The 22,427-nt window shown below is 39.0% G+C and overlaps 1 protein-coding gene across 1 annotated transcript in view; it reads left to right on the top strand.

Moving 5' to 3' along the window:
* Positions 1-22,427, top strand: part of Cep83 (centrosomal protein 83) — a 116,170-nt gene that overhangs the window by 39,215 nt on the left and 54,528 nt on the right. The window contains exons 4-5 of the mRNA XM_048418625.3: positions 9,840-9,932; positions 12,434-12,565. Of these exons, the coding sequence (XP_048274582.2) occupies positions 9,840-9,932; positions 12,434-12,565 (225 nt within the window). The remainder of the gene's footprint in view (positions 1-9,839; positions 9,933-12,433; positions 12,566-22,427) is intronic.

The raw sequence follows: 22,427 nt of genomic DNA, 5'->3' as shown, positions 1-22,427 counted from the left end.
AACTTGCTTTTGCTCATAGTCTTTCATCACAGGAATAGAAACTAGCGAGGACAGATCCCTGAAACTGGAGTTGAAGAAGCTTGTGAGCTGTGATTTGGGTGCTGGGAATCAAACCCAGGTCCTCTGGAAGAGTAGTAGCCAGTGCTTTCAAACACTGAACCATCACTCCAGGTCCCTAGTTAACTTTTAAAAATAATACATTATTATTTATAGATTAGTATTTGCCAAACATTTTCTTCCTCATGTTGAAGTGAAATACTATTCTTCCTGTGTTCTTATTTGTATATTTTTTGGATGGTATAACTTGCCAAAAAACCTTGGGCATTATAAAATGCCAATGTTTGCTGACAAATGTAATTCTTCTAGGAAAGCTTGTGTTTTACTAACATACCTGGTTTTATTGTGATAGTTATCAGACCATACACACACACACACACACACACACACACACACACACACACGTATGCATACATATATTTATATATATATATATATATAGTCAGATAGCTATCACAATATATAAATGGACTGGCTACTGTATTTACTTCTCTTGTAGAGGATCTGAGTTTGATCCCCAACACCCATGTCCAGCTCACAGCTTCCTGCAACTCCACCTGTACACACCATGAGCACCAACACTCACATATACATATTCCCCCCCCAAACATACACTTAAAATAATCTAAAGAAATACACAAGAGGAGGAGGAAGGGAAGGATTGATTTAGCTATTTGCTTTAATGGTTGTTTTTAATTTGTACAAATTGTGTTAAGAAAACTTCAGTAAATTGAGCAGTATCTACAAGAAATATTTACATGGAGGATTATGAAAGATGATGTTTAGAAATAAACATCTTTTTATCTAACAGTAAAAAAAATGTCGATGTAGCATTGTCTGCTCTACTGACTTTCATAGGCAAAGATACAAAAAAAAATCCCTTTATTTAAAGAACATTTCTGCATTAGTAATCAACAGGAATAAAAGTACCTACCTCACAGGTAATTATAAAGATGAAATGAGACATTGCAAAGACAGTATTAGTGCTTTGATGTGTAAAGTGTAAGTGATCTGTACCTGTAAGCTATTATCACAGATTAAGTGTTCCGTATGTGAAGTGTGTGGAACCAGAAGTATTCAGATAATTGAATTTTTCAACTTTTGGAATATTTCAGATTTCAGTGATTGAGCGCCTCTAATCAGAAAACCTGAAATTTTCTGAGCATTGATATGGTATAAAAAACTACAGCTTTGGAACATTTTGAATTTCGTATTTTTTATGGGCCTTAACCAAAAGTGTGTCTTACTGATCGGATAATTCCTTTTTAAAATCCTCAAGGGTGAGGAATAGCAAAGACGTTCTCCTGCCGCCTCTGAAGAAGTAGACTCCATATGAAATAGCAATGTGACAGATGATGGACAGTTCCCAGGAGCTGAAGGCCGCAGTCCTGTCTGCAGAAGAGCTGAGCTCTACTAATGTAACTAGTAAACTAGGAGAGAACTCCTGGTCCCAGGCACGATCAACCCTTTAGCTGCATTCACTTGACGTTAAATAGAGAACATAAATTTAGCTGTGCCTGGTACCCTAACCCAGTGGCTCTCAACTTATAGGTTGTCACCCCTTTGTTGGGACGTGGAATTACCCTTTGACAGGGTCACCTAAGACCACTGGGAAATACCTAAGACAGGTGTTTATGGTATAATTAGTAACAGTTGCAAAATTACAGATAATAAAGTAGCAATGAAAATAATTGTATGGTTGGGGGTGACCACAACATGAGGAACAGTAATTAAGGGTTGCAGCATTAGGAAGGTTGAAAACCACTGCCCTAATCCATAAATATTGTAAGATAATACAGGTATATAACTGGAAGTCTTTATTTTAATGCCATTATGATACTCAGGTTTTGGTGCTTGAAAACTGGCTGCAAATGTAATAAACAAATGCCTCAAACAATGGAGTCGTTTTAGAACTGGAAAGGCGGTAGGAATAAGAATTGTGAGGATTACCCTAAGGTTTAAAGCAGTCTAGGAAGACCTAAATAATTGTCATAATCTGCACTCTAAGCTTCAGAAAGAAGTACGAACATGCTCTTGGAAACTAAAGAGAAAGAGACTACTTGTACATGCTGTGTAGTGCGTGAAGCTTAGTGTCCCGTAATTGTGTAGAAAGCAGAATTTGTTAACTAACAATTCTGGATGTACAGGTGAAAAGATTTATAAGTCCGAGTATATATGCTTGAAAATGCTATAATGAAAACCATTGTTTTCTATAATATTTAAAAAATTAAAGAAAGGAAATTGAACAGTCTATTGGGGTAAATAATAACACTACTAAGAATGATGACAGTGACTTATCATATTGAATAATTAGCCTAAACAGAGTTAAGGGACTAGAGAGATGGCTCAGTCAGTATCACTTCCGCCATGCAAACATGATGTTCTGAGTCCTGTTTCCCAACACCCTCATAAAAATCTCTGGGCATGGTGGTACTCATCTGTAATGCTGGGTGACAGTGCTGGGTTATGTGGAGACGGAGGGGTAGAGCCTTAAAGCTCCTTAGCCAAATCAGTAAGGTTCTGTGAAGAAACCCCATCTTAAAAAAAAAATAAATAAACGGTGGAGAAGAGATTAAGGAAGACACATGACCTGTGAACTCCACAGATGTGCATACATGTGCACTTTTACACATGTGCGCATACTTCACAACAATGTACATATCTCCCCCATATATAAAGATTTAAAAGTAAAACATAGATTGTGCCACTTCTTCTTGTTTTTGTTTTTTTGTTATTCTCCTGTAGTAAATTGTGAAACATAAAGCATTAATTGAAGGAAGAGCTCTTGAACAAAAAGAAAATAGACTTGGTATTCAAAAAAGTTCTCTACCTTTCCAAATGATAAAATACTAAGTAGCAGAAGTATATTGAAATTGTTATGTAAAGACCAGTTGCAGCCATACTTTTAAGATCTCAGAGTGAGCAGAAGAACAGAATATTCACTTCAAAGGTCTTATCAAGTGAGCATAGATTTCTTCTCTCTTCACTCAAACCAGAGGGCCTCTCGGAAATGTGAAGTATTGTCTCAACCATCTCAGGCAAAACATAAAAATACAAATAGGATTATATAAAAAGGTTTGCACACATGGGCTTTGTTTATTGGAGTGAAATCCTCAGAAATTCCCACAAGACCCAGAAAGATTTTGAGGCATTTACTTGGGAGAAGCTTGGCTTACTTGGACTGAATTGGACTTAGGAAGTACAAAGTAATAGAGGCTTTTGTATCCACAAAATCTCTATTGGCAAAAGTAAGACTGTTAAACCTAATGGGTTGCAGACACGTGCTTCCTGTCATGCGAAAGAAAGGACAGCCTCAGACAAAACTAAGAGCCTGCTAGGTGGTGGTGGTGCACGCCTTTAATCCCAGCATTTGGGAGACCGAGGCAGAGGCAGGAGAGAATCTCTGTGAGTTCGAGGCCAGTCTGATGTACAGATTGAGTTCCAGGACAGCTAGAGCTATTACACAGAGAAAACTAGTCTTGGAAAACCAAACCAAACAAAATCAAACAAAATTCAAGAGCTCAGAAAGCTGAGCCACGAGCCACAGAGGCTTTGGAACCGAATCAGTGGAAGTCTAGTGCTTGGCTGCTAGATTTCAGAATTATTAAGGGCCAGTGACTTCCTGTCTGTCTGTCTGTCTATCTATCTATCTATCTATCTGACTGCTACACTGTGCCCTTTTCTCTTCCCCAATCCATGTTTCTCTCTAATACATGCTTATGAATATTTTCTTGTTTCCCAAGGACTTAAAAAAAACCATTTATTTTAGTATGGGACTGCTGTTGAGATGTCCTCCAACTTTTATGTGTCTGAAAAAGTTTGTTTTACAAAAATATTTTCACTGAATATTGAATTCTCATTTGACAGTTTCTCCCTCGAATTCCTTAAAGATGTTTTTTGGTTTGTAATCAGTTTTTCAGTTCTGTTTCACGTAGCAAAGTTGCTGTCATTCTGACATTTGAGTCTTTGGTGTTTTCCCCCAACCCCCATTGCCAGCTCTTTACTACTTTTGAACAATTTTGATTACATACCTTTGCTTCTTGGTGCTTGGAGTTACAGAGCTTTATAGGTCTTGAGATTTTATTGGTTTTACAGTTTTTAACCAAACAAAATTTGGAGGTGTTCTATCTATAGTTTTTTTTCTTTTACCTCTTTAAGATCGAAGTTATGTTCTTAATGCTGATTATTTGAAGTTCTCTTCTCGATTACTGAGATTCTGTTGTTAACTTAGTTTTAGTCTTTCCTTTTTTTCCCTGTGTTTCGTTTCAGAGAATTTCTATGGTGTTCATTTTAGTCAAGTTCATTGATGTTTTCTTCTGCATTGTCTATTCTAAATTAGTCTCAGACAGTATCTTTTGAAACTCAGAACTGTAAATTTCATCTCCATAATTGCCTTTTTATATTTTTCTTATCTCTTTAACACATTCTGACTTTTCTCTGGTGTTTTGAGCAGTTATGGGAACTTTGAACAACTGTTATGTCTTTCTCCGTGACTTTGGGGTCTGCTAAGGTTGGTGATTGAGGTCCTCCCCCACCCCTTATTCAGTATCAGGTGGTATTCTCTGTCTTCTCATGCTTGAGAACTTTTTATTGGATGCTAGACTTTGTAAAGTTTTATTTTGTTGGGGGTTGGATATTTCTGTGCTCCTCTCAATGTTCATGATCTTTGCTCTGGGCACAACCTTGTCACTTGCAAACAGTTCCATGGTTCTAGGCTTTGCTCTAAGGTTAGAGACACCTTCAGTATGATGCTTATTTCCATTGCTGGGACAAGGTACACGACTGCCCATTTATTTGTGAAGTTAAGTTTCTCGTTCAGGCTTTGGGAACCAGGAGTTATTCACAGGCTGCGTGAGCTCGAGTGCTCACCTCTCCTCTTTCCTTGGCTTACGTTGTTTCCCCAGATGCACTGATGAGTCCAAACCTTTGCAGAGCTCGGAGCTCTGGGCACGCTCCTCTAGTGCTGCCACTCTGCTATTGATTTTCCTTTTGTTTCCTTAGGACGGGGAGTTTATGAGCCTCTGTTGTGCATACTTGTGGCTCGTGCCCTGGATCCCCTCAGTGTTCTTTTGTGTCTGGTATTTTAAAAGCCATTTAAATTTTTTTCTTCATGATTTGACTGAGATATCTAGCTTTTTATTATTTTGGCTGGAGGTTTAAGCCTTTCATTTTTAATTAACTCTTACTTATGGAAACCTTCAACATGTACATGAATGTAGAGTGATGTGATGTATCCTCATGTATTCAGCACCATTGTCATATTTGAACCATTTCTTTAAGCTGTTACCATTCAGTCTGTTTTGTCATTCTCTGCACAGTGATTTGAATAACACCATATTACTTCATTCTTGACTTATTTAGTATGTATCTCTGTTACACACCAAGGTGACCACCCTTTAAAAGCATAACTCATATTTTTACCACACTGAATTTCATATTCTGCAGTACCTTTTAACTATTCATCTTTGTTCTGATTTCCTTAATTTTTCTAGTTTTCCTTCTCTTTATAATTAAGTTGTTTGAAATAGGATACTATTAACTTATTCCTCTTAGTTATCATCCTCCTTAGATGGTCTGCATCTCCTTGACTTGACACTAGTTATGCCTGATTTCTCTAGTCTTCTTCACTGCTTCTCCTCCCATAGCTACAGGGTTTCTCCTGCCAAAGTATTTGCCTTGTTCATTCCTAAACTCCCAACTGTTGTAGTGTTCTTTATTCTTTTTCTCTCCCTTCCCCATCTTCTCTAGTCTCTTCTTCTTCTTAATGGTCTGTTTGTGTACCCCACACTGACATTGAACACGACACATTCTTGTCTTCGTTTCCTGAGTGCAGAGGTCATAGACCTGAGTCAGCATACTTGGCTTGTTAGTGCTGAAGCTTTAGCTTTTCCTGTGTGTGTGTGTGTGTGTGTGTGTGTGTATTCATTCATTCTATCTAAAATATCTTTTCTCTATGTTTTAATTTTTAATAGCTTTTATTTACCTCCTTGTGAATGATTATTTTTTTCACAGCAGAATTTGAATTTATTTTGGGAAGATGCGTGCTTCATTTTGAATCTTTGCCACTTTTATAAAGGTATTTAGGGTCTGTATGCTTTAGTGTAGCCACTTTGTGGGGGGTTGTGGATTAGCTAAATTGCTGCATGTAAGATACTCAGAACAAAATTGTATGTAAATTATCATATATTACATAATGTTTTATATTTAGAAGACTTTTATTCAGTAGAGTGTAGTATTTCGAGCAACTGTGAAATATTGAATAAACGAATAAAGTTGTACATTATTCATGTTTTCAAAGAAACTCATACAAAGATGAGCCATATTATTTTTCCAGCCAGCATTTGTTCATTTGTTCTTTTATTGATTCATGAAACAGGAATTCAGTAGTTCCTATATGGTAGGAGTGATGGAATGTGTTGGAAAAATAATGACGAATCTTAGCTACAAGGAGTGTGTCCATATGTTGCTTACATAAATATTAACTATTCACTGAAGTGAGTACTGTAAGAGAGTATGACAGAATAGAGCCAAAACTCGTTTTGCTGGTCGCAGGCCTGCTTTTCGCCTCACCCGGCTCCCGCACGGCTAGCTTAGTCCCAGAAATAACAACACACAAATTGTATTCATTTAAGCACTGCCTGGCCCATTATCTCTAGAGAGTTAGTTACTGACTAACTCTCATATCTTGATATTAACCCATTTCTAATAATCTGTGTAGCACCACGAGGTCGTGGCTTACCGGAAAAGATTCAGTATGTCTGACCTGGTGGCTGGCTCCATGGCGCCTGCCTCATAGCCCTCTTCCCAGCATTTTGTTCTGTTTACTCCGCCTACCTAATTTTCTGTCCTATCAAGGGGCCAAGGCAGTCTCTTTATTGACCAATGAAAATAACACAATAGACAGATAACCCTCCTCCATCAAGAATAACAGGTTTTTAAAAATAAATTGTCCTTAATTTTTTAAAAACTTTTTATTGATTCTCTGAACTTCACATTACGTATCCCAATCCCACTCATCTCCCGTCCCCTGTTTCTGCCCTCTGCCTGTGCAACCTCCCCCCACACTGAACAAAACAAAATTTAAAAACAAAAAAACAAAAACAAGCAAAAAATCTTGGTGTGACCCAGTGAGTCACACAGTTTGCCCTTTAGTCCATACATCTTTACTTATAAGTGTTCATTGCAGTGAGTTACTAATCTGGTTCAAGGCCTCTGGCTTCTGCTACACTATCAATATTGGGGCCTCACTGGGACTGCTCTTGGATATCCAGTTGTTGCCTTGTGTCATGGAGATCCTGTAGCTTTGGATCTACAGGTTCAGCTCCTTTACATTCTCTAGCAGTTCATAGATGAGGTGGGTTTTGGTGTAAACTCCCCTGGTGTGGGAGAATTATCTGTATCTGTCAATCATATTTTAATAAAACGCTGATTGGCCAGGCAGGAAGTATAGGCGGGTCAACCAGACAGGAAGTAGAGGCGGAGTAATGAGAATAGTATAAGGCTAGGGAGGAGAAAGGTTCCTCAGCCATTCCTACACAGATCACCGAGGAGGCAGCATGTAACCGGCCCTGCTGAAAAAGGTACTGAGCCCGTGTGGCTAACATAGATCAGAATAATGGGTTAAGATAAGTCATAAGAACTAATAAGTAGCCTGACCTAATGGGCCAATCAGTTTATAATCTTATGGAGTCTTGTGCGTGATTTTCTTTGGGGCCTGCCTGCTGTGGGGTACTGGGCAGGACAGATACCCCAACAAGCCAGCCCCACATACTACACTCCCCCATAGCCCTGGTTCTGATTTGGGATAGTAGCTGGATTGGTCAACCAGCTTGCTTTCCCTCATGTTGCCACATGGGCGGCGCTCTCTGGCACTGCTCTCCCAGTACAGCAGACGGCAAGGAGCAGAACCGCTTCTCCTGCTCTCACCCCACCAGGCTGGCTCATCCACATCCACACCACCAGAGCCAGCTCTATGTTTTGCTCAGAGCAGGTGCTGGGCCTACTGTCCCGGTTGCTGCAGTTTGTGAGGGCCAGGGCCAGCTCTCCCTTTTCATGTCCCTGAGGCTGGCTCTCCTGCCTGCTGTGGGTGGCAGAGTTGGGTGTGGGGAGGGCATGTTTCCCTCACCCATGTCATCACATGACATACCAGAGAGGGGCAGGGGCTGTTTTCTTGCTTTCATATCCACAGGCAGGCTCTCCTGAGCTCCCCCTGCCAACAGGGTCTGCTCTAGTGTACATCTCAGGCATGGTGTAGGAACCTCTCTCCCAAGTGCTCCAGTTGCTGAGGGGCAGGGCCAGTTCTTCCTATTGCTGCAGCAATGAGGAGTGGGGCCAATTCTGTGTAGCCCTGTCTTCTCAGGCTTAAGTGGTAGTAGGAGCCGCTGGCTATGATAGACCACGACTATGTCAGGGCCCTGAACCCAGAATGGCCCCTGGCAGCAGCACCAGATGACACCATGGCCCCTGGGTGGTAGTACAGGCCACCCAGATGTATATGGTTCAGCGGAGGCTCAGCACTTGGATACCAGCATGGCCCTAAGTGACAGCTCAGGCTCCTGATGTCTGCAATGGCCCTTGGTGGCTACATGGGCCACAGACATTCATGTAGACTTCAGCTGCAGTTGGACAGTGGACCCCGACATGGTACTTAGAAGCAGTCAGGGTCCAGGATGTCACCATGGCCTTGGGTGACAGTGCAGGTCAAACAGACAGGCATGGAATCAGTGGTGGCATAGCCCTTGAACATACACATGACCCCAAGTGGTGACCCACACCCTAAACGTTGACATAGTCTCTGATGGCAGCAGAAACCTCAGACATCAACGCAGACCTGGCTGCAGCAGGGTACAGACCCAGACATGGCCCTAGCCACAGCCTGGGCCCTATATTCTTAATTTTTAATTAACTTTAATAATATAATTGCATCATTTCCCCCTTCTTTTTGAAAATAAATATGAAGAATTTTCTGTGGTATAACAAATTAGTACACCTTTATTTTATATTCGGAAAGTAGACTATCGGTCATTGTATCTACACAGTAGTCTTAGCTGAGAAGTAAATTCTTAACAATTATAAAAATTATCAGTGATTTTTCTTTTCCTTTTTTTCTTTTTGAAACAGAGTTTCTCTATGTAACTCCGGCTATTCTGGAACTTTGTAGAGCAGGCTAACCTCGATCTCAGAGCTGCCTGCCTGTGCCTTCCAGTGCTGGGATATGTGCGCCATCATGGCCCAGTATAAAAATTATAAGTGGATTTTTTTTTTCATTAGTCATATTGACATCTCTGATACCAAAATTGAGATTCTTAAGTTGTTATTTCAGGGATTGGTTGTTTTTATCTTGTTCTCTTTCACCCGTGTGTGTGTGTGTGTGTATGCAGATTTTCACACATTTGAAAGCATGTGTGAGAACACATTCATGTATGTGCAAATGCATGTGGAAGCCTGAGATTGATGCTGAGAATTACCTTCAATTGCTCTTCTCCCTTATTCATTGAGATGAGATCCAGGTCAAACTCAGTGCTGGCTGATAAAGGCTGGTCTTGTTGGTCAGCTCCCTTTGGGGAATCCTGTCTCCACCTTCTGAATCTGGAGTTAGAGGCATTGCCTTTGTGGCAGGTGCTTTCACTGCTAAGCTGTTCCCCCAGCTCTGATAAGTCGTATTTAGTGATTATACAAATTAACCAAAGTGTAAAAATGTCTGTAATTATACTTGTCATAGAAGAGACTTTGAAATTCTTCATTTTTGTATTTATAGTTGTTTGTATTTTTTTATGTACTAGGTATTAACACCACAAAAACTGGAATTGGTAAAAGCCCAAATACAGCAAGAATTAGAAGCTCCAATGCGAGAGCGTTTCCGCACTCTGGATGAAGTAAGTAATTAGGTAGGATAACTGCACTCTTCTTTATCCCTCCTGGAAAGCATTCTTGGTTTACCTAAATCTTCTCCGTGCCAGTTCCTACAGTGGTCTCTGAGGCATTAATAGGATTGGACTCCATTATCTCTGTCTCTTTTCCTCCTCCATCTATGCTTGCCTCCTGACATTTGATTGGTATTCAAGAAATGGTGGGATTCAAGAGTCTTTGCATTAGTGCTGTATCTGCCTTGAATATTTTTTAGATCTCTTTTGGCTGACTCCTTAATCTCTTGCAAATCTGCCCAAAAATGTTAGCTCTTCACTAAACCTTCTTTGACTGCTTCCTGTTCCATTTCCCTGCTAAATACTGCAGCCTGAGAGCCTGCTTTCCTGTCCTAAACTTTTGGAGTTTACTTACCTCACTATTTTTGTTTTTCTGTGATACTTGTACCTTTTAATATGCTAATTTGCCTAATTATTGTGGCTTTCATTTTAGCACTTCTAGAATGGAAAACACAATAGAGTGCTCTAAGCACTTCCTTTCTTTTGATGCAAGGAAGAACTTGTGTTTTGTTCACAAGTTCCTGAGAATGGTTCCTAACATACAGTAGGAGAAATGATATTTGTCAACTCAAAGGATGGATTTGTTACTTCCCTGTTGCTTTGCTACCCTGACAAAAGCTACTTAGGGAGGAAACAGTTTATTTTGGCTTACAGTTTGAGGCTGCAGTCATGATGATGGGGAAGGCAAGACAGCAGGATCCTGAGGCAGCTGTCCACTGTGTCCTTAGCCAGTGAAATGAGAAGGATGAATGCTTGTGCTTAGCTCTCTGCTCCTGAGTGGTGCCGCCCTCACTGGAAGGTGGATTTTCGCACCCTCAGTGAACCTACACTGGCTAACCCCTCACAGGTGTTTGCAGAGGCTAACCTGATCTAGAAGTGTGCTTGGAGGCCTTTCTCCAGATGATTCTACTCTGCCAAAGACAATCGGTATTAACATCACACAACCTCAAAAAGGAAGTACTCCTATTTTTACTTTGGGTTGAGACCAGATTTCTTATTTTACTAAATGTTTGATAAAGAGGACAGGAAAGACCTACAGAGAATGAGTTAGCTACTGGCCTAAATATTTTATATGCTAACTTTTAACAAATCTATGAGTTCTTACGTGTGTAAATTATTTCTGTTTCCTTCAAAATGGACCCCTTTGGGAAATTGGAGTAATCTTAAAATACTGCCATTGTGCAGGAAGACTTGCAAAATTCTCTTTTGTAATGATTTATTGATTGATATCCTGATTTTTCAAATATGCCCCTAATGGCAATATATGTTAGTGGCAGGTTATCATGCTTTGGAAGTAGATTGAATTTTTTATAAATAAAATTACTCATACCAAGGGTAGGTATTCAAGTTAGATAAGAGCAGGTTTTAAAATCTTAGTATGTATTTTGTTTAACATCAGCACAGTTATTTTCTTAGTTTATAGATTTGTTTAGAGGTCTTTCAGCTAAAAATTATCAAACTATTATTTTAGGAGTCTTACTTCATTATTACCTAGTTTCCTGGTGCTTATTGAAATAGAGTCTTCCATACCTGACTGCTCTGTTGCCTAAGTTTCTTTTTGCGTATTCAGAGTGCCAGCAGCATTTCTAGGTTGTTTGGTGACAAGATTAGAGCACCTTAGCTGTTTCTGGCAGATGATGAGCGGTGGAATGTTGTGTTCTTCAGGCTAGTGTGTTTGAGTTGAACGGTTGCAATATTTGACTAAGCCTTAAGTTAGGACACTAAGTATTCAAATAAGTTTTTTCTACTTTGAGGTTATCTAGTCTGTCCTTCAGAGAGGGATGTCTTATACTTTGTTACACTTGTTAAAATCTAGCCATATTTTGAAAGGCATGCCACATTCTTAACTAAGATTTTAGTTCAGAGGTGGTGACTTTTGTGACATTAAATATTTGATAGCACAGTGAGAGTCTGTGAAGACAGAGCGTAACTTGAATGGTAATTCATCTTATTGATGCATTCCAAGGAGGATACTAATCTGCTTTCTTTTTCTTTTTCCTTTTTCATGGGTAAAATGTGTACATGTGCATGGTGTGTGTGTACCCTTGCATGTGGGTGTGGTGGGCACATGTTGAAGTGCATGTGTGGAGAACATAGCTGGTATCAGGATCCTTTGATTACTCTTTGCCTTATTCACAAGGCAGGTTCTCTGGTCAGCTGGTCTAGCTCCTGTGCTCCTGTGGTCCTTTCTCTGTCTTCTGAAGGCTGCAGTTACTAGCAGGCCCTAAGGTCCTCCAAGCGTTCCCATTGGTTCTGGGCATCAGAACTCTGGAGCAGGCAGCATCATAACTGCTGAGCCAACTCCCTTGCGCTCATCTACATTTCTGTTAAGCTTATCTTTCCTTTCAGAATGGCTGTTAATAAACCAGAAGTTCTACTGTACAGTGATTTCGGGAGAGGGCACAAATGTCACTTTCAGAGTTGTCACGTGTCGCAATCTCTCTGTGATTTAGGAGGTGGAAAGGTATAGAGCCGAGTACAATAAGCTGCGCTATGAGCACACGTTTCTCAAGTCAGAGTTCGAGCACCAGAAAGAAGAGTTTGCTCGTGTTTCAGAAGAAGAAAAAATGAGATATGAATCAGAGGTAAGTAATTAGTTATGCTGGTTTATCAGAGATTATAAGTTCCAAATTAGAGCTGATTGTGTAATTATGTTTTATTAATTAGTAAAAGTATTTGTTTTCTTTTGTTCTTTGTCAACAATTTCTTGTGTTTTTCTTTGACTCTTTGTCATTTGTTTTCTTTTGTCAGTTTTATTAGCCAGTGGAGATAGATAAATCACACAGCCTCCTGTTACCCGTAGCCATGGAGAGACAATTTTCTCTGTAAACATTACTTACGTGATTCCTTATTTAGTACAGTCCTCTATTTAGGGCCAAACACCTAGGTGGCTCTAGTTTAAGCCTTTGTACCCTGTTTATGTTGCTCTAAGCCATCACCCTCTATTTTTTTTGACACCCGCATGCAGTGCTCCCTACAGCACGTCCTCCTGTTTCCTCTCTATTGCTTTGGGCAGCCATTTTACTCATTTTGCAATTTGTCTTCGATTTTTGCTAAAAACTTTTTTTTTTCCTTTTATTCTCTGTTTTACTCTTGATTTTTGTAATGATAAAAGGAACAAGTAGCAATTTTGTTCTAACATTTATCTAAAAAAAACTATTTGTATCAGTATACTATACACAATATAGAAATATAGCTACATGGCATTTATATCATTGTGTTTATTTGGAATTAAAGTATTCTTATCTTCCTTTACCAGTTACCAACTATTCTTTGTGTTTTAGTCATCTAAAAAAGCCGAGAGCACAGTATTTGGCTTAGACTGATTTATTATCAGTGAACAGTTTCTTGATTGTCAATAAGAAACTATTTAAACTCTTGATCAGTCAAGTTGTTCAGCATAACAATCCTTGAACACTATGGATACTTAAAATGAATTTTCTCATTTAACTCTTTGTTTCTTCTCACAGTTTTAAATGCTTTATTTAGGTGTAATTTCATTTTAATTTAATAGTAAGATGAGGAAAGACTTATTCATTTGAAATTAGAAAGCTGAAGCACAAGATAACAAATTGTCAGAAATTTCACAAAGTCCTCAGCCAGCTCAACAGTAGAAGTAGATAATCCCAACTTTCCTATCTCAGCTCACATGTTAGAGTCTTAAGTTTGAAATTATTAATGATTTGAGGTTATCACACTGATTAGTGGTCACCTGTTTTAGGGTTTTGATTACTGTGAAGAGATGCCATGACCATGGCAACTCTTGTAAGAGAAACAGTTATTGGCGTGGCTTGCTTACAATGTCAGAGGCTCAGTCCATTACTATGACAGGGAGCATAGCAACATGTAGGCAGATGTGTTGGAGGAGAAGCTGAGGATCCTACATCTTACAGGCAACAAGAAGTTAGCTGAGACATTGGGTAGTATCCTGATCATAGAAAACCTCAAAGCCTGCCCCCACAGTGACACAGCTTCCTCCAACAAAGCCACACCTCCTAATAGTGCCATTCCCTATGAGCTTTTGGGGGCCACTTGCATTCAAACTACTACACCACCCAATAGCTTCAGTTTTGTTAAGCGTTTGCCTCATGGACTCCTATCTGTGATTGGAAAAGACTTCATTCAAAATCTGTAAGTGTGACAAACTACGACCTGTAAGGATTCTGTTGTGGAAAATAGAAATGATAAGAATTTCCAACTTGGATGTGAAATGAAGAGTCAGTATGTTGATAACTGCTGGGGTTCTTTATTGTGGTGCTTTAATTTAGATTTGCTTTTAAAATCAGTTGATGTGTTTACTTGGTGGTGATTGTATGTATTCTTCAGGCTCTTTTGTTGGCTTTTAAAAAAAAAATTGAGGAAAAGATATTTGTTGATGAAGGTTTCTGCCTCACCAGGACCCACAGCCATTTAGTACCAAATAAACACACAGAACTTACATTAATTATAAACTGATTGTCCTATTAGCTCAGACTTTTTATTAACTAACTCTTACATCGTACATTAACCCATTATTCTTGTCTGTGTTAGCCACATGACTTGGTACCTTTATCAGTGAGGCATTCTCATCTTGCTTCCTCCACGTCTGGGTAACGCCTGCAGACTCTGCCTTTACTCTTTCCAAAATTCTCCTGTTCTCATTTCCAAGCCTGTACTTCCTGCCTGGCTACTGACCAATCAGCATTTTATTAAACAAGTACAAAAGACAAATCTTTACAGGGTACAAGACCATTGTCCCACAGCACTCCCCCCCCTTTCAAAACAAAACCTCTGAACCTAATTTCCTTTGTTTAGCTTTCTTCCTGACCATTATCCATAACAACTTGTAACCAATATTCTGAACAAAGGCAAACATTCACAATCCAGTTTTGGGGAGCGTGGGCGTAGTTTTCTAGGAAACTTCCTGCTTGTTGGAGATGCTGATTGTCTTATGGGGACCTAAAGAAAATTTAGAGTTATGATCAAGTCCTGACTGGAGTATCCTGTGAGTCTTGATCATCTCAGGCAGCAGTCTTGAGGCTGTTCTGGATGTAGAACTCAAACATCTGGGCCATGTGCTCCTATCGGAGATTTCTCATGGGGTCTTTCTTGATCAAAACTGCTTTTTCTTAACCCAGAATGAATCCACAGCCTCTCATTTCCTGTGGAAACAAAAGCAAAACCTTTTCTCCAAAGTAACATCTTTTGACTTAAATTTTGAAGTCAGGGCATTTTCAATGTATATGTTTGATTAATCCAACAGCATTCACAATCAAATGTTTTTTAGCAGCTGTTGCTCCTTCTTCAGCTATCAAACAATTCAAAGACAACACAATAGCATACAGTATTCAGATTCTCTGTGTATTTTCCATCTTTATGTGGCTTTATTTTAAACTCTATTTCTTTTATTTTTAATTTTTTTCTTTTTCTCTTTCTTTCTTCCTTTTTCTCTTTCTTTCTTTCTTCCTTTTCTTCCTTTTCTTTCTTTCTTTCTTTTCTTTCTTTCTTTCTTTTCTTTCTTTCTTTTCTTTCTTTTCTTTCTTTCTTTCTTTCTTTCTTTCTTTCTTTCTTTCTTTCTTTCTTTCTTTCTTTCTTTCTTTCTTTCTTTCAAGACAGAGTTTCTCTGTGTATCTTTGACTGTCCTGGAAACTCACTTTGTAGACCAGGCTGTTCTTGAACTCAAAGAGATCTGCCTGCCTCTGCCTCCCAAGTGCTGGGATTAAAGGTGTGTGCCACAACACCCAACTACTCTCTCCTCTCTCTCTCTCTCTCTCTCTCTCTCTCTCTCTCTCTCTCTCTCTCTCTCTCTCTCTTTATCTTTCTTTTTAAAAGTTTATCCTTTTTCTTTTCTTTTCCAAGCCTATATATATTTCTAAACACACTAAACCGTTTAGAGGTTTTCTTTATCTAAATCTATCTTTATTGTATATCTCTTTTTCTGACCACATGAGTCTTTCATTTGCTAAGTATTATGGCTAGGATTAAAGTCCTGGCTTTGACAGCTTGATCCACTGGCCAGAGCCATGTTTATTGCCACAATACTATGGTGTTTCAAGGCCCGTGCCACCAACAAGAAGCATGCTGCTGGCTATTCACAAACACCATGTAAGTGTTTGCTGATGGGTCTTTTTAAAACAGCTGCAAAGTTTTTGCAGCTAAAGCAGTCAGGAAGCCTCTCTTAAATGGGACACACTTGCCTCTAGCAAACAGAGCCCACCCAAGAAACCATGCTTAATTCTGTTCTTTTTGTCTAGAATTACTTCCCAAATTCTCTCAGGTTTTAAGGTTTTAACTGTCCACATTGGTGTCAGAAATGTTGATCTAAAAATGTTATTACTGATATATTTTTCTCTCAAAGAGACAAAATAATATTTAAATGAAGATATTTTAAGGGATTGTTAATAGCCTAGAAAAAACTTTCTGCTTTTTCTTTTCCTCAACTCACCACTTATTGTAATAGTTCGGTTACTGTACACAAATAGTACTTTATACAGTAAAACTTGGTAAGGCAATTGTGGGTTATGAAACAATAGATATAATTTCAGTTAGGGTTTTATAGGAACAACAAATATAATTTTAGAATTTCAAAGTAGAGTCTACCTATACCACTTTCCTTTTTACAATTTAGACTTGTGTAAATATATAAATTCGAATACTAAAATGCAGGCAAATGTTTTATTGTACTTGTTGCACTTTGCTGTTGCTATCTTTTCATAACACAAATTGATGTTCTATGGCATCCCTAGGTTGAGCAAGTTTATTGGTGACAGTTTTCAAACAGCTTGTTTTCTTCCTTGTTTCTGTTGTTCAGAATCCTGGTAATATTGTGGCAAGCGTCATACTGTTTCAGACCTTTTCATTAGTGTATCTGCTATTTAGATCTGTACTATGCTAATTGTTTTGGATTGCTATGATCTGCTGATGTAAGGGGCTGAACTTAACCAGGAAATGTTGTGGAGTCTGAACATACCTCTGACTCACTCACTATTCTTCTCACCCGGTCTCCCTGTGCCCTGAGCCACAATGATAATAAGGTCAGGCCACTTAATATTCTACAGAGCTTCTATGTGAGACATCCTTTGAGGGTACATTTCCAGGATAGGAAGACCACCTAGTTCTTTCTCTTAAAAGGTTTTACTGGCCCGGTGGTGGCAGCATAGGCCTTCAATCCCTACACTTGGGAGGCAGAGGCAGGTGGATCTCTGAGTTCATAGCCAGCCTGGTCTATAGAGTGAGTGCCAGAACAACCAGGGTTACACAGAGAAACCTTGTCTCCCCCCTTCCCCCAAAGTTTTTACTAACTCCCAGTAGCTCCAAAGTGGGTGATAAGCCTTTCACATATTTGTCATGAGGAAAACATTGCAGATCTAAGCTTTAGCTGTTGGTAAGCTACAGAAGAAGTTTGAAGCTTGCAGAACTCATTTATAAGATTTAAGGTAAGGAAAATCTCATGAGTGAGGGGCAGTTCTCTGAATTCAAGGCCAACCTGGGCCAGCCTTCTGGTCTACAAAGTGAGACTTTATCTCAAAAAATAGATTTAAAGAAAAGGGCTGTCTGCATAGTAAAAAGTTCGAGGTCAAGATGTAAGTGGTGGTGAGTAAGCTGCAGGCTAGCTACATCAAACAACAGAGTTTTACATGCATGAAGTTGGGTGTATATACATACATTTCTGTTTGGGTGGAGATGCTACTTAGCACCTTAAAGAGAAACCAGTGCCTGACATCAAAGAGCAAACCCTCCTTTTAGTTTGAGGCAGATGAAGTTGATGAAGTTAACTGGAAGTAGAAGCCAATATTCATTTGTCATTCTGAAAATCCTAAAGCCTTAAGGATTGGGCTAAAATCTGTTCTGTCTGAGCCCTGTAAGAGGCACAGTGAGACCTAGATGGCAATATTATGAGTTTATGACATGTTTGACTGATTGTTTTAAGCTTGTCATGGAGACGTACTTGTCAGATAAAAGTATTTCCTTCCATATTTTATAGTTATCCTTATTAATCACCTAGCCGTTATGAAGCCTATGGAACAAGGAACAGTTTTGGTTTTGATGCTGTATTATTTAAGAAACATACGCCACAAAGCTAGTCTTCTCATAGATAATTCATTCATTAAATTTGGGCAGAATAAATCAGAAACCTTATGGAAATAATTCTCCATTTGAGTTCCCTTATGAACATTTGTGGTTCATAGAAGGAGATTAAAATGGTAACATTAAACAAGAGTTTGGGAGAAGTTGATTCCAGTCCTCGTAGATGACTGAGTGTTGTTTCAAGACTTCAGTGGCATAGTAACTGCAGAGATGCCATAATTAGTAAGAGTACTCAAAGTAGGACTTTAAGGTCTTACCTTAAGGACTTTAAGGTAAAACTTAAGCAGTTTTACACTAAAGTTTTAGTAGCTGAAGAATTGCTTCTTATGGATAAATACAGAAGGTTACTGCCCGTCTATGGTAGGGATTGAGCCTCTTGCAAGAGAGATTAACACTGCTACTGAGTCAATTTAGCCCAAGAGAGTGGGCTAAAGGGTTTACATGTATTCTATCAACTTAGTTGTAAAGCAGTGGCAGGATATGAGAGATTGACTCCACCTTTGAAAGTTCTGCTGTAGGTAAGAGATTATCACAGAGCATGACATGCCATAGAAATGTCTTTCATGAAAGGAAGTCAGGTGATGTGGTAACATCATTATTGTCTCTGTATAAAATCCCCACAGCTCCCAACCGTTAGCAATCAGCGCACTAATCAGGCAGCAGCCGTTAACCTTGATGCAATGCCTTCCGAAAAATTAGGGTTCACTTCATGGTGAGTGTTGGAGTTTTTAGCACTGTTGTATGTTTTCAGTAACACACACACATTAGTTTTTTAAAAAAGATATAGTACTTTTATACCCTGAATAGACTGTAGTATAATAGATTTTTTTTTTTTTATTTGTTTGTTTTTTGAGACAGGGTTTCTCTTTGTAGCTTTGGCTGTCCTGGAACTCACTTTGTAGACCCAGCCTACTGGCCTTGAACTCAGAGATCTGCCTGCTGGGATTAAAGGCATGTGCCACCACTGCCTGGTTGAAATTTTTTTCTGTGTAATGAGAAACTAAAAATAATTGTGAGACACACTTTATTGGAATAATTTGCTTTACTTCATTGTCTTAAAACTGAACTTAATATGTATTTCTGATGCTTGACTATAATTTATTTTTCTTGTATTAATTAAAGCTTCATACAATACTGTGTTTTTAATCCATACAGATCAAAGCAGCTGACTACTCCTTGGTGTGTTCATTCTTGGCAGAATTCTTTAGGACGTTTTTTAAAAAGTTATGCACTTTATGTGTATGGATGTTTTACCTGCATGTATATTTGTGCACCATGTCTGTGTCTGGTGTCTGCAGAGGTCAGAAGGTATTGACTTCCCCTGGAACTAGAGTTGCAGACAGTTGAGGGTTGCCTGTGGGTGCCGGGAACTCAGCTCATGGCCTCTGGAAGAGCAGCAGGTGTTTTTAATCACTGAGCCATCTCTCCACCCCCATTTGGAAGTCCTTAAAGGTTTTTATGAGGACCTCAGGAATTCACATGTCCTCATTTGTAGAACTAAAAAGAATACATGGAATAAACATAGAAGATGTCTTCATTCTATGAAAATGACATTATGCTTTCTCAATGCATTTGGTTGTAAAGTCTGAAAACTTAGTAAGGACGAAATGCTGACGCTGCGTGTATAGTCATTACTCTGAATTTAGGAATTGGAGTTTAGAATTGTGAGAGGCCATGACAGTGAACCTGAAGGACAGAGTATCAGAGTACACTGTTGTTTTGCATGATAGCTCCTGAGATTTTAGTTGATTACTAGTTAGTGCCTATGTATGAGGAAGCTATATAAAGTCTGAGAAGGAATGAAAATGATCCCTCTGAACAGTAGCTAGAACTCAAACTGAACTGGTCAAAATTTATCTTTACATCAGCCTGCTAGGATGCACAATTCCCTAGTGCATGATGCATTGAGTTAGGTCTAGACTAACGTTCTTCTGGTTCTAACAAGTACACAAGTGAGCCTTGAAAGATATTTGATTGTCTTAACCCTATCCCAGGACAAAGATTCAAGAATATAAAGGAAATCCAGCACTAACAAAAATAAACTCAGGGTCTAGCATCCAATGGAAAACAACTGGGATCTATCAAGTGATCTTACATTTAAGGAAGAAATTATGACTGTTCTCTATAATAATTACCAGAAAGTAGTAGGAATACTAAGTCATTCTGTAGGACCAGCTTTATCTTAATACCAAAGGCAGTCCCACTGATTAGTAAAGTACTCTCATACCCTGTCCTGTGTCATAGTGGGCAATGCAGGAAGCCTGGACTTCCTTCTTCACCAGGTAGTGATGAGATGCTGTGTTCTTACCTACTTGTGTTTCATCTGAGGAGGAATAGCATAGTGCAAGTTTACCATCGTTCAGTAATAGTGAGGTGTATGGTTTCTATTGCTGTGAAGAGACACCACGACCATAGCAGCTCTTATAAAGGAAAACATTTAATTGAGGTGGACACTTAGAGTTTCAGGTGTTCAGTCCATTATCATGGTGGATGTGATGGCAGCATGGAAACAGACATGGTGCTAGAGGGTAGCTGAGAGTTCTACATCTGGCAGATAAGAGGAAGTGGACTGAGACAATGGGTGTGACTTGAGCATATATGAAGTATCAAAGCATATCCTATAGTGACACACTCCCTCCAAGGCCACACCTCCTAATAGTGCCACTTTCTTTGGGGGGCCATTTTCTTTCAAACCACCACACTATCCTTTTCTTGCAGCAGTGATTTTTATAAGAAGCATATTAAAATAAATTTTAGTTTTGATTTAGTCACACAATTTCTTGTCTATTTCAAGAAAATCATTAGTCTCATATCAAAACCTAGAAAGTTCCAAAACTAAATGTAAGATAGCAAGAGATGCAAATATTGTGTTGACAGATATTATACTCTCATTATCTGATAATAAAGAACTTAGTTAAATAAATAACAAAGCTGGGCATGATAGTATATGCTTATATTCCTATTACTCAGAAGACTGAGTTAGAAGGATTGAGAATTCAGTGGCTAAGAGTGTTCCTACTCTTAGAGAAAACCTGAGTTTGGTCCCCAGCAACCCTGTTGCCTGTGACTCTAGCTCCAGGGGATCTGACACCTTTTGGCTTCTGTGGACAGGCACCTGTACTCAAGTACACATATCCACACAGACATACAAGTATACACATAATTAAGCAATAAAGATACTTTTAAAAAGGTGATCCTTGACTGCATCGTTCAAAGCCATTCCCAGCCGTGTGGTATGATCTTTTCTCAAACTAAACAAGAGTTGGAAGGACCTTGTTTACAGAAGAAAGGTAAGAGTGACAGCATTCTTAAAAGTCAGAAGGGAGTATAGGAGCAGCTGTAAATACTGAACAACAGCCGAGGCACTTGATTCTAGTGTCTGCTCGCCTGTTTCTGTATGCTACACCATAAATGCAATAAAAACAAAGATGGATAGAGCAGTTAAGTATACTCCTTTTTCCTATGTGTCTCAGGGAATTGAATTAATACCATTGTCCTTTTTAAAAGGAAGCCAACTACTCTATAATCCCTGATCTGTTTCTGTTCATTTCTTCTACTTCAACTTTTAGAAAAGTAAAATTGGTTAATACCAAGTGTTGTCTTACCTGTCAAGCAGGTTTTTATTCTAGAAGAGAATAAAGTAAATGTGAATGTAACTGCAGTACAGCAGATTTGGATAGATGTCAAAGAAGAGAAATTAGAAAAAGACCTCTGGAAATTGAAAGGAAGAGTTGAGATCAAAACAAATGAAGGACATCAAGGAAAATGACATATGAATCTGATTAAAAGTGGAAGAAAAGGAAAGAGCTGAGGATGTGTCCAAAGTCTGTGCCCAGATGAATGAGCCAGGAGTGTTGTTACGGCAGTGATTGAGTATAGCAGTCTCCTCGACTGCAGAGGTTTTCCGCTGACTGGACATATCTTTACTCCTAAACTCGTGCTGGAGACAAAGCACTTAGTATTTATTATGCAAATGAATAAATGAGTTTAGTAACTGGAAAGCAGTGGTCACAAGACCACTGGGTAGGAAGGATTTTTTGAGAATGAAGTCTGGTTGAGGAATTATAAATATAGAATTTAATCTTGGCTGCCATTTGGTAGTTGTCATTGCTTCAGCTACCATTATAGGTATCATACAGGTTCCTCTCAAGTATTAACTGTGTGGCCTTATATTTAAAATGGGACTGCAAGAGAATAGTGTTACTACTGACTTTATCTTACTTGAGGGCACAGTTGTCTATACCTGTGTTATACATCGACTCCTGACCTAAATGAGCCACTAACAATCGCATATTAAAACTGTTTACAACTGAGAATGTAGCTTAGTGGTCAAGTACTCCTTAACCATATGCTTCACCCTGCACTAGGTCTGAACCACTG

This window comes from Myodes glareolus, chromosome 26 (assembly GCF_982192425.1).
Source record: "Myodes glareolus chromosome 26, mMyoGla1.1, whole genome shotgun sequence".
NCBI lineage: Eukaryota > Metazoa > Chordata > Mammalia > Rodentia > Cricetidae > Myodes > Myodes glareolus.
Note: the sequence above shows the minus strand (reverse complement) of the source record. Positions and strands in the feature narration are given on the sequence as shown.